Raw genomic sequence first — 13,987 nt, 5'->3', positions numbered from 1 at the left:
TGGTAGCGGTGGTGGTGGTAGTGGTGGTGGTGGTAGCGGTGGTGGTGGCAGTGGTGGTGGTGGTGGTGGTAGTGGTGGTGGTGGTGGTGGTAGTGGTGGTGGGGGAAGTGGTGGTGGTGGCAGTGGTGGTGCTGGTGGTAGCGGTGGTGGTGGTAGTGGTGGTGGTGGTAGTGGTGGTGGTGGTAGTGGTGGTGGTGGTAGTGGTGGTGGTAGCGGTGGTGTTGGTGAGTCAGTAAGCTAACATTGTTTGAGGAGGACGGTGGTGGTTGTGGAGGTGGTAGAGTGTTAGTAAGGTGACGTTGTGTTAGAGTGGTGTTGGTGGTGTGTTAGTAAGGTGACGTTGTGTTAGAGTGGTGTTGGTGGTGTGTTAGTAAGGTGACGTTGTGTTAGAGTGGTGTTGGTGGCGTGTTAGAAAGGTGACGTTGTGTTAGAGTGGTGTTGGTGGTGTGTTAGTAAGGTGACGTTGTGTTAGAGTGGTGTTGGTGGTGTGTTAGTAAGGTGACGTTGTGTTAGAGTGGTGTTGGTGATGGGAGATAACAAGATCACTTCACTGGTCAAGTATGACACACCAGTCCTGGTCACCACTAAGAAGAAAGATCAAGAAGAACAAGTAAGTAACTAATGTTTAATAATGTACACTTCTCATCACACCTGTCTTGTGTTCTCTTCAGTAACCATTGTTATTGATGCAACAACCAGACATTGTTATTGATGCAACAACCAGACATTGTTATTGATGCAACAACCATTGTTAGTGATGCAACAACCAGACATTGTTACTGATGCAACAACCATTGTTACTGATGCAACAACCATTGTTACTGATGCAACAACCATTGTTACTGATGCAAAAACCAGACATTGTTACTGATGCAACAACCAGACATTGTTATTGATGCAACAACCAGACATTGTTATTGATGCAACAACCAGACATTGTTATTGATGCAACAACCAGACATTGTTATTGATGCAACAAACATTGTTACTGATGCAACAACCAGACATTGTTACTGATGCAAAAACCATTGTTACTGATGCAACAACCATTGTTACTGATGCAACAACCATTGTTACTGATGCAACAACCATTGTTACTGATGCAACAACCAGACATTGTTACTGATGCAACAACCATTGTTACTGATGCAACAACCATTGTTACTGATGCAACAACCATTGTTACTGATGCAACAACCATTGTTACTGATACAACAACCAGACATTGTTACTGATGCAACAACCATTGTTATTGATGCTACAACCATTGTTACTGATGCAACAACCATTGTTACTGATGCAACAACCATTGTTACTGATGCAACAACCATTGTTACTGATCCAACAACCATTGTTACTGATGCAACAACCAGACATTGTTACTGATGCAACAACCATTGTTACTGATGCAACAACCAGACATTGTTACTGATGCAACAACCATTGTTACTGATGCAACAACCATTGTTACTGATGCAACAACCATTGTTACTGATGCAACAACCATTGTTACTGATGCAACAACCATTGTTACTGATGCAACAACCATTGTTACTGATGCAACAACCATTGTTACTGATGCAACAATCAGACATTGTTACAGATGCAACAACCATTGTTATTGATGCAACAACCAGACATTGTTACTCATGCAACAACCATTGTTATTGATGCTACAACCATTGTTACTGATGCAACAACCATTGTTACTGATGCAACAACCAGACATTGTTACTGATGCAACAACCAGACATTGTTACTGATGCAACAACCATTATTACTGATGCAACAACCAGACATTGTTACTGATGCAACAACCATTGTTACTGATGCAACAACCATTGTTACTGATGCAACAACCATTGTTACTGATGCAACAACCATTGTTACTGATGCAACAACCAGACATTGTTACTGATGCAACAACCATTGTTACTGATGCAACAACCATTGTTACTGATGCAACAACCATTGTTACTGATTCAACAACCATTGTTATTGATGCAACAACCATTGTTACTGGTGCAACAACCATTGTTACTGGTGCAACAACCATTGTTACTGATGCAACAACCATTGTTATTGATGCAACAATCAGACATTGTTACTGATGCAACAATCAGACATTGTTACTGATGCAACAACCATTGTTACTGATGCAACAACCATTGTTACTGATGCAACAACCAGACATTGTTACTGATGCAACAACCATTGTTACTGATGCAACAACCATTGTTACTGATGCAACAATCAGACATTGTTACTGATGCAACAACCATTGTTATTGATGCTACAACCATTGTTACTGATGCAGCAACCAGACATTGTTACTGATGCAACAACCATTGTTACTGATGCAACAACCAGACATTGTTACTGATGCAACAACCATTGTTACTGATGCAACAACCAGACATTGTTACTGATGCAACAACCATTGTTACTGATACAACAACCATTGTTACTGATGCAACAACCATTGTTACTGACGCAACAACCATTGTTACTGATGCAACAACCTGACATTGTTACTGATGCAACAACCATTGTTACTGATGCAACAACCAGACATTGTTACTGATGCAACAACCATTGTTATTGATGCTACAACCATTGTTACTGATGCAACAAAGATTGTTACTGATGCAACAACCATTGTTACTGATGCAACAACCATTGTTACTGATGCAACAACCATTGTTACTGATGCAACAACCAGACATTGTTACTGATGCAACAACCAGACATTGTTACTGATGCAACAACCATTGTTACTGATGCAACAACCAGACATTGTTACTGATGCAACAACCATTGTTATTGATGCAACAACCATTGTTATTGATGCTACATCCATTGTTACTGATGCAACAACTATTGTTACTGATGCAACAACCAGACATTGTTATTGATGCAACAACCATTGTTACTGATGCAACAACCATTGTTACTGATGCAAAAACCATTGTTATTGATGCTTCAACCATTGTTACTGATGCAACAACCATTGTTACTGATGCAACAACCAGACATTGTTGCTGATGCAACAACCATTGTTACTGATGCAACAACCATTGTTACTGATGCAACAACCATTGTTACTGATGCAACAACCAGACATTGTTATTGATGCAACAACCAGACATTGTTACTCATGCAACAACCATTGTTATTGATGCTACAACCATTGTTACTGATGCAACAACCATTGTTACTGATGCAACAACCAGACATTGTTACTGATGCAACAACCATTGTTATTGATGCTACAACCATTGTTACTGATGCAACAACCATTGTTATTGATGCAACAACCATTGTTACTGATGCAACAACCATTGTTATTTGTTACAAAAAACGCGATTCTAAAAGCTTAGAGATCTCCAGTGAATACTAGAAAGGACTGCCCTTCTAGCATCCAGCCTGTTACTGGGTTTTCGTAACAAGTTGTCAGTATCCTTGTCCAATTATCCATTAGAATTCAGTATGGTTCAATAGTGCTTTAGGATTACAACTGGTAGGCTACTAACTAGAGAAATTAAAATTTAATAAATTTATTAAGTCTAGAGGTATATTATCAAAGTAAATTAAATCACAGCAATCAAAATAAAATCAATCTCTCGAGTTCAATATTATTGTGCTGAAAGCACATATCACATTTATAATTCTTAAGTACCGTCAGGTACATTAACATTTAATAAGATATTACAAATATGTACAAATAAGTGTGTGTATTCGTGTATGTGCTCTTAAGTAGTTAGCTATGTCTCAAGACTCGAATAAGACTTAAACAAGTGACTGACAAAGTCCTCAAATAAACTAACTTCTTGACCGACTGGCAACCCGAACAGTCTGCTTGAACAACAAAGAATGCTAAGCCCAATAGCAATGCAATATCAAGCGACTGCGACACAGAATCAGGAACTGGGAAATAATATAACGACACTAAGTAGGGACCATCAGCAGATCCTCCACAAAAGTTACAAAACTCCCATACTACTGAATCTATGTTCAGCATAGGAAAAACGCGACTGTGACAATACACAGAAACCAGTACAAAATTAGGTCAGAAGCTATAGCTAAGGACCTGAGATGTTCAGAGTGTCTATGTGACACACAACCTCAGTACAACGTCGAAAATCACAAAGTCTATACAATGTTCTGTGAACAAAGTTCTACAGAACTAACAAGAATAATGAGACAGACAATCTATCCAACCACCAAGCGAGTCTCGAGCAGACTGAAAACTTCACGAGAGGTGAGGACACCCCCCCTCGATCACGTGATAGCTACGTGGACAACTGCAGCTCAGAAGCCGGCAGTATAACGAGTGACAAGCGATAATTACAGTAGTTTGACAATCAAGACTAATTGAGCACATATGTACAGCCTAACAACATAAGCTACGTCAAATAACAATATAAGGCAATACATTTGCGTTTTAGCTATTATCGCAAATATAAGCAATATAAAATTATATGTAAAGGTAATATACATTACATATATACATAATAATCATTGTAACCCATTCAGGGGTTGCAACACCCCCCCCCAACACGACAGAGGGTCGCACTAGGAGTTGCATTAATGTCTTTCACAGCGTCCATCACTAGGATATGCCCCTAGTACTAGGGCAGTACACAGTATCGTATCTCTGCATACTCGTGGTTATGTACATCAGTGTAGAGACAGGATAGCGCTGACAAGGAGGACACGTTGAGGCTCGATCATAGTAGAGGAGATTACATTCCACTCTAAAGTATTGGTTGTGGAATGCGAGGCAGTATGAACATCTGAGTATGAAACAGCTTAAGGTGTGTAGTGAAGGGGGAGCGGTCTGCGACAGGACAGTGTTGCGTCACGCAGTACCATCTCCCACACGACACTACCCACTCAAAACTCAGCTTGTCTCCTCCTCACACAACATTACTGTGAATATATAAATATAATAATTAGACATGACATGAGTATATATAGTTAATATGGGCTGGAGGGATTAAGTTACTTTACTGAATTTGACATAGCAAGTAACAAAAGGTATTTGGGCATAAAATTACGTTAATTTAATGTAACTGATAATTATTAAGGACGAGACAGAGCGTCAGCAATTACATTACAATGACCACTTATGTGTTTTATACTAATAGAATAAGGTTGGATTCTGAGGGCCCACCTCATGATCCTAGCATTCTTACTCTTCATGGTATTTATATAAGTGAGGGGACTGTGGTCTGAAAAAACGTTAATTTTAAATGGGGAAGTGCCCAAATACACGTCAAAATGTTCCAAGGACACCACAAGAGCTAGAGCCTCTTTCTCAATAGTGGCATAATTTTTCTGGTGTCGTTTGAGCTTAGATGAATAGTAACATATAGGATGGAGAATGTCAGTGGATGTTGACTGTTGGAGCAGCACAGCACCCACTGCATAACAACTCGCATCTATATGTAAAAAGAAGGAAAGATTGAAATTAGGACTCAACACTGGAGCAGAGGAAAGCAGATGCTTCAACCTTTTCAACAAGTCTGAACAATGTCTAGTCCAGATGAACTGAACTTTGCTACCAGAGCTCATAGTGAGAGGTGTAGGTGGAGGTGTGTGTGCTGGCTTGCCTGTCACTTGACACACTTGGCAACGTCGCACATGATCAGCTACTGTTTCCTTCATCTTTGGCCAAGTAAAATGTTTTGCCAGTTTACCGAGTGTCTTCTTGACACCCAAATGTCCTCCTATGGGACTATTGTGAGCAAAATCAATGGCTTGTTCACGAAATGTAACTGGTAACACTACGAAATGCTTGACTGTGGTGGAAACACTATCAGCTGACAACTTACATGTATTTTTCTCCATCAGTACACCGTTACTATAATAGTAACAATTATCGAGATCCTTTGCTTCACTCTCAGTAACTGCTATATCTCTCAGTCTTTCCAGTGACTGATCAACAAACTGATCCTTGATTAAATCATCATGAGTTAGAAATTTAACATCAGTTGTGTCCTGACTAGGTTGATGACCAGGGGGAGTCAGTGTTAATGACCCTGGGCGCAGAGAGTCACTAAACAACATATTCAACCCCAAATCATTGTCATCCACTAACTCAACAGGAGACAAGGATGGTTGTTGAATCTTTGACATAGCTCTAGTAATTGCGCTGAGAGGAAATAAAATAGGTTTCTCTCTAAAAGCTTCAATGGCATAATTATCATCAGTGGTATTATCAATCACAAGTGGTTCTTTACATATACCAGCATGAAGGATATCGTTCCCTATCAACAAGTCCACTGACCTGATGGGAAATACACCACTGGATATACCCACTGAAATATAACCAGTGTAATAGCTTGTTTCAATATAAACTTTGTGCAGAGGCACTTTTATAACAGCCCCTCCATAGGCTTCTAACAATACATCTATCTTGCAATAGGTATCGTCAGTTATGGGCAGTACATCTTCTTTTAATAACGTGAGATAACTGCCAGTGTCTCTGAAAGAAATTATCTCAGTTAGATGTGATTCGTCAAATCCTACTTTATCTCTCGAAAAGTAAGGACTCTTCGCTGAACGAATCTTTTCGTCACATACACTTTCTGACGCTAGTCATCTATCCTGAGTAACATTATCTAAAACAGTAGGTTCAGAGGTATTGCTAGGATTTTGGTGCCTTTTTTGCTCGGAAGAGGATACGACTTGAGTGGGAGCGCCAGCCACACGACTGTCTCTCGTATCTCTTTCTAACTTATAGAAATACTCTCTAGTATGTCCTTTTCTGTTACAATAGGTACATTTAACTTTCTTCTTCTCGATACCAGATTTCTGTCTAGCCACAGAGACAGATTCAGGATTGTGAGTTTTCCTGGTAAAGGTACGAGAAGTTACAGTAGCAGGTACATCAGGCCGGCAATAAGCAGCTGATTTAGGTTGCCAACTTCTAGGACAATTTTTAGTTACCTTGTTTCTTTGTGTTTTAGTACGTACAAGTTTGTGAGAAATCTCGTAATTGTTTGCTAATGCTGCAGTTTCCAGAATATCCGAGGTAGTATGATCGATCAGATATTCTTGTATGTCCGCAGACATACAGTTGTTAAACTCTTCGTGTAGTAACAACTGAACAAGGCTGCCGTAGTTGTTACACTTGGCAGCTCTAGTCCATCTCTCAAATGCAACTTTTTTTCTCACGAGCAAACTCTACACAAGTTTGATCTTGTTGTCGTTGTAACGTACGAAATGCTCTTTGATAACTTACAGGTAACAAGTTATATGTCTCTAGAATAGTTTGTTTGACAGCGTCATAACTAATGTACTTAGCAAATGGCCAAGCTGCAGTACAGGTTTGAGCTCTTCCTGTCAACGCTGTATGCATCAGTGTTGCCCAATGCTTACGTGGCCAGTTCATAGCACGAGCCTGGTTCTCAAACACATCAAAATAGGTGTCTAAGTCACTTTCAAAAAACTTAGGAACCATGGATGCAGCTTTCTGCACATTAAATGTGTCCTGTGATATATCAGTCTGTTGTCTTAACAGACGAGCATTTTCTCTTTGGAAATCTTCTTCGTTCAATTTCCTCTGTGCCTCTATTTGTGCAGTCTGCAACATAAGGAGGCGTTCAAACATCTCAAACTGTTCCTGAGAGATAGGACCAGTAGGTAATGGAGGAGTAGGGAAATTAACATGGTCTGGACGGTCCTTAGGTCGGACACTTCGTCCAGCCGTCTCTAGAGAGTCTAGATCTGGTCTAGGATAAGTAGATACAGGTGTATCATACACTGTACTAGTATTAGGCTGTGTCATACTAACAGCTATACTCTGTACTATAGTGTCAGTGAAGGAAGGAGCGAGCGAGAACTGATCTACACTAGGCTCAGACACTAGGCTCACTTCTGCTCTAGTTGCTCTTTCATCTTCATCAAATAGAGTCATACCTCCTAATTGTGACACTAAACTTTCTGAATCTGAATCATAATCAGACATATCTGTATGAGCAGGAAACAATATATCTTTAATTAATGCTCTGACAGTTTCAGCGGTGTAATTCCTGTTATACGTCACACCGAGATATTTGGCTACTTGCCAACACGTCTGAAGTTTTAATGTACTTAACTCAGACAAAGTCAGAGTATCAATTAACTGTTTCACTTTGGCATACATCACGAAAATAATTGTACTACGAGAGAGTGATTATGGGAAACTATAATCCTAATAGGAATTTTAGTGTTGGTTGTCTTAGAGCTAGAGCTCATAAACAGTATTTCCATCTCCTTGGATCAAGAGACTCAGTCAGGTACATACATCCACCTGGTATGTTGCACAAGACTAAACTCAAAGTCTTCAGATTAGAAAAGTGCTCAAAGTGTTTGATCATAGATTCACTAGTATGTCAAACTGGACAATTTCTCCAGCACCTTGGATCAAGAGCCTCCCGGACAGGCCCCCATTTGTTACAAAAAACGCGATTCTAAAAGCTTAGAGATCTCCAGTGAATACTAGAAAGGACTGCCCTTCTAGCATCCAGCCTGTTACTGGGTTTTCGTAACAAGTAGTCAGTATCCTTGTCCAATTATCCATTAGAATTCAGTATGGTTCAATAGTGCTTTAGGATTACAACTGGTAGGCTACTAACTAGAGAAATTAAAATTTAATAAATTTATTAAGTCTAGAGGTATATTATCAAAGTAAATTAAATCACAGCAATCAAAATAAAATCAATCTCTCGAGTTCAATATTATTGTGCTGAAAGCACATATCACATTTATTATTCTTAAGTACCGTCAGGTACATTAACATTTAATAAGATATTACAAATATGTACAAATAAGTGTGTGTATGCGTGTAAGTGCTCTTAAGTAGTTAGCTATGTCTCAAGACTCGAATAAGACTTAAACAAGTGACTGACAAAGTCCTTAAATAAACTAACTTCTTGACCGACTGGCAACCCGAACAGTCTGCTTGAACAACAAAGAATGCTAAGCCCAATAGCAATGCAATATCAAGCGACTGCGACACAGAATCAGGAACTGGGAAATAATATAACGACACTAAGTAGGGACCATCAGCAGATCCTCCACAAAAGTTACAAAACTCCCATACTACTGAATCTATGTTCAGCATAGGAAAAACGCGACTGTGACAATACACAGAAACCAGTACAAAATTAGGTCAGAAGCTATAGCTAAGGACCTGAGATGTTCAGAGTGTCTATGTGACACACAACCTCAGTACAACGTCGAAAATCACAAAGTCTATACAATGTTCTGTGAACAAAGTTCTACAGAACTAACAAGAATAATGAGACAGACAATCTATCCAACCACCAAGCGAGTCTCGAGCAGACTGAAAACTTCACGAGGTGAGGACACCCCCCCCTCGATCACGTGATAGCTACGTGGACAACTGCAGCTCAGAAGCCGGCAGTATAACGAGCGACAAGCGATAATTACAGTAGTTTAACAATCAAGACTAACTGAGCACATATTATGTACATCCTAACAACATAAGCTACGTCAAATAACAATATTAGGCAATACATTTGCGTTTTAGCTATTATCGCAAATATAAGCAATATAAAATTATATGAAAAGGTAATATACATTACATATATACATAATAATCATTGTAACCCATTCAGGGGTTGCAACATTATTGATGCTACAACCATTGTTACTGATGCAACAACCAGACATTGTTACTGATGCTACAACCATTGTTACTGATGCAACAACCAGACATTGTTACTGATGCAACAACCATTGTTACTGATGCAACCACCAGACATTGTTACTGATGCTACAACCATTGTTACTGATGCAACAACCAGACATTGTTACTGATGCTACAACCATTGTTACTGATGCAACACCCAGACATTGTTACTGATGCAACAACCATTGTTACTGATGCAACAACCAGACATTGTTACTGATGCAACACCATTGTTACTGATGCAACAACCAGACATTGTTACTGATGCAACAACCATTGTTATTGATGCAACAACTATTGTTATTGATGCAACAACCAGACATTGTTACTGATGCAACAACCATTGTTACTGATGCAACAACCATTGTAACTGATGCAACAATCAGACATTGTTATTGATGCAACAACCATTGTTATTGATGCTACAACCATTGTTATTGATGCTACAACCATTGTTACTGATGCAACAACCAGACATTGTTACTGATGCAACAACCATTGTTATTGATGCAACAATCAGCACCACCTTCTCTTAGCTGGAGACTTCAACATCAACCTTGGCTTACTAGATGATCAGCCTGTAACTGATTTCATCAACAATATGAACAACACACTTCTCATACCAACAATAACTAAACCAACCAGGCTCACTGAGACAAGTGCAACCATAATAGACCACATATGGACCAATATACTAGCCCCCCTTAAATCAGGGATAATCACAGATAGCACTACAGACCACTACCCTACCTTCCTCCTGACAAACATTAGTAAACCACCACTTGAATACAACAAAGTCTCATTTAGACTCCATGACGAGGCCTCAGTAAGGAAGTTCACAGCTGACCTAGAGACTGTTGATTGGCCTACAGAATTCTCCAAGCCCAATGGTATTGATGACTGGATAGACATTTTTCTTACCAAATTACTTAGACTATACAACAAACATTGTCCTATAAAAACAAAACAGATCACAAACAAATGGCTTGGTTGCCCATGGCTAACCAGCACCATTCTGAAATCCATTGACAAGAAACACCAATATGAAAAGCAATATAGACAGGGCTTAATACACAAAGATACTCATCAGCTCTCACCAAAGTGATAAAAAAAAAAGCCAAACAACTATACTACTCCATTAGATTCACAGACACTAGAGGAGATATAAAAAAGACCTGGAAAACACTCTCTCAGATTCTAGGGACCCACAAACTGAGAAAAACCAAGAATATTGTCCTAACTAAACCTAATGAAACACCACTACATCCCACTGACACAGCTAACAAGAAAAACGACTTCTTCTCAAACATAGGATCTAATCTCGCCAGTAAAATCCCACATACCAATGCCCATGCCGGGGACTACCTAGATGGAAATTTCCCTAATTCCTTCTATCTTGCACCAACTGAGCCCACGGAAGTCATTGAGATCATAAAGTCACTTAAAAATAACTCGGGGAATCTGTCTCATGTCCCACCATTACTGTACAAGTCCTTCCCATGTCCTTTCGCATGCTATTTCAATACTTTTTAACAAGTCAGTAGAGACTAGCACCTTCCCGAAACTACTCAAGATGGCAAGGGTTACACCAATACATAAAGGTGGTGACCCTACAGACTTAAACAACTATAGGCCAATATCTAACTTACCATTGCTATCCAAAATCTTTGAGAAACTCGTGCACAGGAGACTGTATTCATTTATAACGGCTCAAAACATACTCAACCCCTGCCAGTTTGGATTCAGGAAAAATAAAAGCACTAATGATGCAATCATAAAAATGCTAGATCTGCTTTACACAGCATTGGAAAATAAGGAATATCCACTAGGAATTTTTATTGACCTAAGAAAAGCTTTTGACACAGTAGACCACGACATCCTACTCCACAAACTTGATCACTACAGTATAAGAGGCCATGCGCTTGCTTATTTCAAATCTTACAATACTTATAGGTATCAGTACGTCACCATTAAAGACACAGCATCAGCAACACGGCCACTTGATACTGGAGTTCCGCAGGGAAGTGTCCTTGGTCCCCTGCTCTTCCTCATATACATCAATGACCTTCCAAACGTATCCCAACACCTGAAACCCATTCCCTTTGCTGATGACACGACTTATGTCATCTCTCACCCTAATCTTGCCACCCTCAACACCATTGTGAATGAGGAGCTGATTAAAATATCGACTTGGATGACAGCCAATAAACTTACGCTTAACACTGACAAAACCTACTATATTATGTTTGGTAGCAGAGCAGGAGATGCACAAATTAACATTAAGATTGACAACACTCTAATTACCAGAAATAATGGGGGAAAATTCCTAGGCTTATACCTTGACAACAACCTGAATTTCAGCACCCATATCCAGCATATAGCCAAAAAAGTATCAAAACGGTTGAGATCCTCTCCAAGATACGATACTACGTGCTGCAAAATGCCCTTCTCACACTATACCACTCACTTATTTATCCATACCTCACCTATGCTATTTGTGCCTGGGGATCAACTGCAGCAACACACCTAAAGCCAATAATAACCCAACAAAAAGCTGCAGTAAGAATAATCACTAAATCCCATCCCTGGCAACACACCCCCCCACTCTTCATAGATCTAAACTTACTCCCAGTTCAGTACATCCACACTTACTACTGTGCAATCTACATCTACAGAGCCTTAAACTCTAATATCAACCTTTACCTAAAAAGCTTTCTTGATAGTTGTGACAGAACCCACAGGCATAACACCAGACACAAACATCTCTACGACATTCCCCGTGTCCAACTAAACCTTTACAAAAATTCAATGTATGTCCAAGGCCCTAAAATCTGGAATACCCTACCTGAGAACTCTAGAGCTGCAGACACATTCATCACCTTCAAAACTACCATTAGAAAACATCTTATCTCCCTGATACACCCCGTCAACTAACTACACGAATACCACCTGGTGGTTCACACTTACACTCACTCACCCATTTGACCATAAACAGAAATATTAATCTCAATCTTAAAATAATGAATCCTAACTAGTCATAAGTTGGCCTGTGATACTCCAATACTGAAACTATGTACTGTGCCAAAACAAAAGCATTCACATTGCTAAACTCACAAACTAGTGTTTAGTCACTTAGCCATAATACCAACTTACCTCATAATTTGTAATATTTTACAATTAAGAATAAAACCAAGTATGCCTGATATGCCTAGCCATGCTAAGCGTTCTAGTGGTACACTCTGTAATCACAATTTTACTACATGTAAACCAAACAATAACCAAATTTCTGTAAACTCAGCATTGTAATCCTTATAGAGAATAAACTTTGAATTTGAATTGAATTTGAATTTGAATTTGATGCAACAACCATTGTTACTGATGCAACAACCAGACATTGTTACTGATGCAACAACCATTGTTACTGATGCTACAACCAGACATTGTTACTGATGCAACAACCATTGTTACTGATGCAACAATCAGACATTGTTATTGATGCAACAACCATTGTTATTGATGCAACAACCATTGTTATTGATGCAACAACCAGACATTGTTACTGATGCAACAACCATTGTTATTGATGCTACAACCATTGTTACTGATGCAACAACCAGACATTGTTACTGATGCAACAACCATTGTTACTGATGCAACAACCAGACATTGTTACTGATGCAACAACCATTGTTATTGATGCAACAACCATTGTTACTGATGCAACAACCATTGTTACTGATGCAACAACCATTGTTACTGATGCAACAACCATTGTTACTGATGCAACAACCATTGTTACTGATGCAACAACCATTGTTACTGATGCAACAACCAGACATTGTTACTGATGCAACAACCAGACATTGTTACTGATGCAACAACCAGACATTGTTACTGATGCAACAACCAGACATTGTTACTGATGCAACAACCAGACATTGTTACTGATGCAACAACCAGACATTGTTACTGATGCAACAACCAGACATTGTTACTGATGCAACAACCATTGTTACTGATGCAACAACCATTGTTACTGATGCAACAACCATTGTTACTGATGCAACAATCATTGTTACTGATGCAACAACCATTGTTACTGATGCAACAACCACTGTTACTGATGCAACAACCAGACATTGTTACTGATGCAACAACCATTGTTATTGATGCAACAACCATTGTTACTGATGCAACAACCATTGTTACTGATGCAACAACCATTGTTACTGATGCAACAACCATTGTTATTGATGCAACAACCATTGTTACTGATGCAACAAC

General features: G+C 39.3%; 1 protein-coding gene across 1 annotated transcript in view; it reads left to right on the top strand.

The window, feature by feature from the left end:
• Window positions 1–247: 247 nt before the first annotated feature.
• Dnali1 (Putative inner dynein arm light chain, axonemal Dnali1) overlaps window positions 248–13,987 on the top strand; it is a 93,929-nt gene continuing 80,189 nt past the window's right edge. The window contains exon 1 of the mRNA XM_070099779.1: window positions 248–610. Coding sequence (XP_069955880.1) covers window positions 527–610 — 84 coding nt within the window. The 5' untranslated portion in view covers window positions 248–526. The remainder of the gene's footprint in view (window positions 611–13,987) is intronic.

This window comes from Cherax quadricarinatus, chromosome 69 (genome assembly GCF_038502225.1).
Source record: "Cherax quadricarinatus isolate ZL_2023a chromosome 69, ASM3850222v1, whole genome shotgun sequence".
NCBI lineage: Eukaryota > Metazoa > Arthropoda > Malacostraca > Decapoda > Parastacidae > Cherax > Cherax quadricarinatus.
This window is presented reverse-complemented; position numbering and strand designations above follow the sequence as displayed.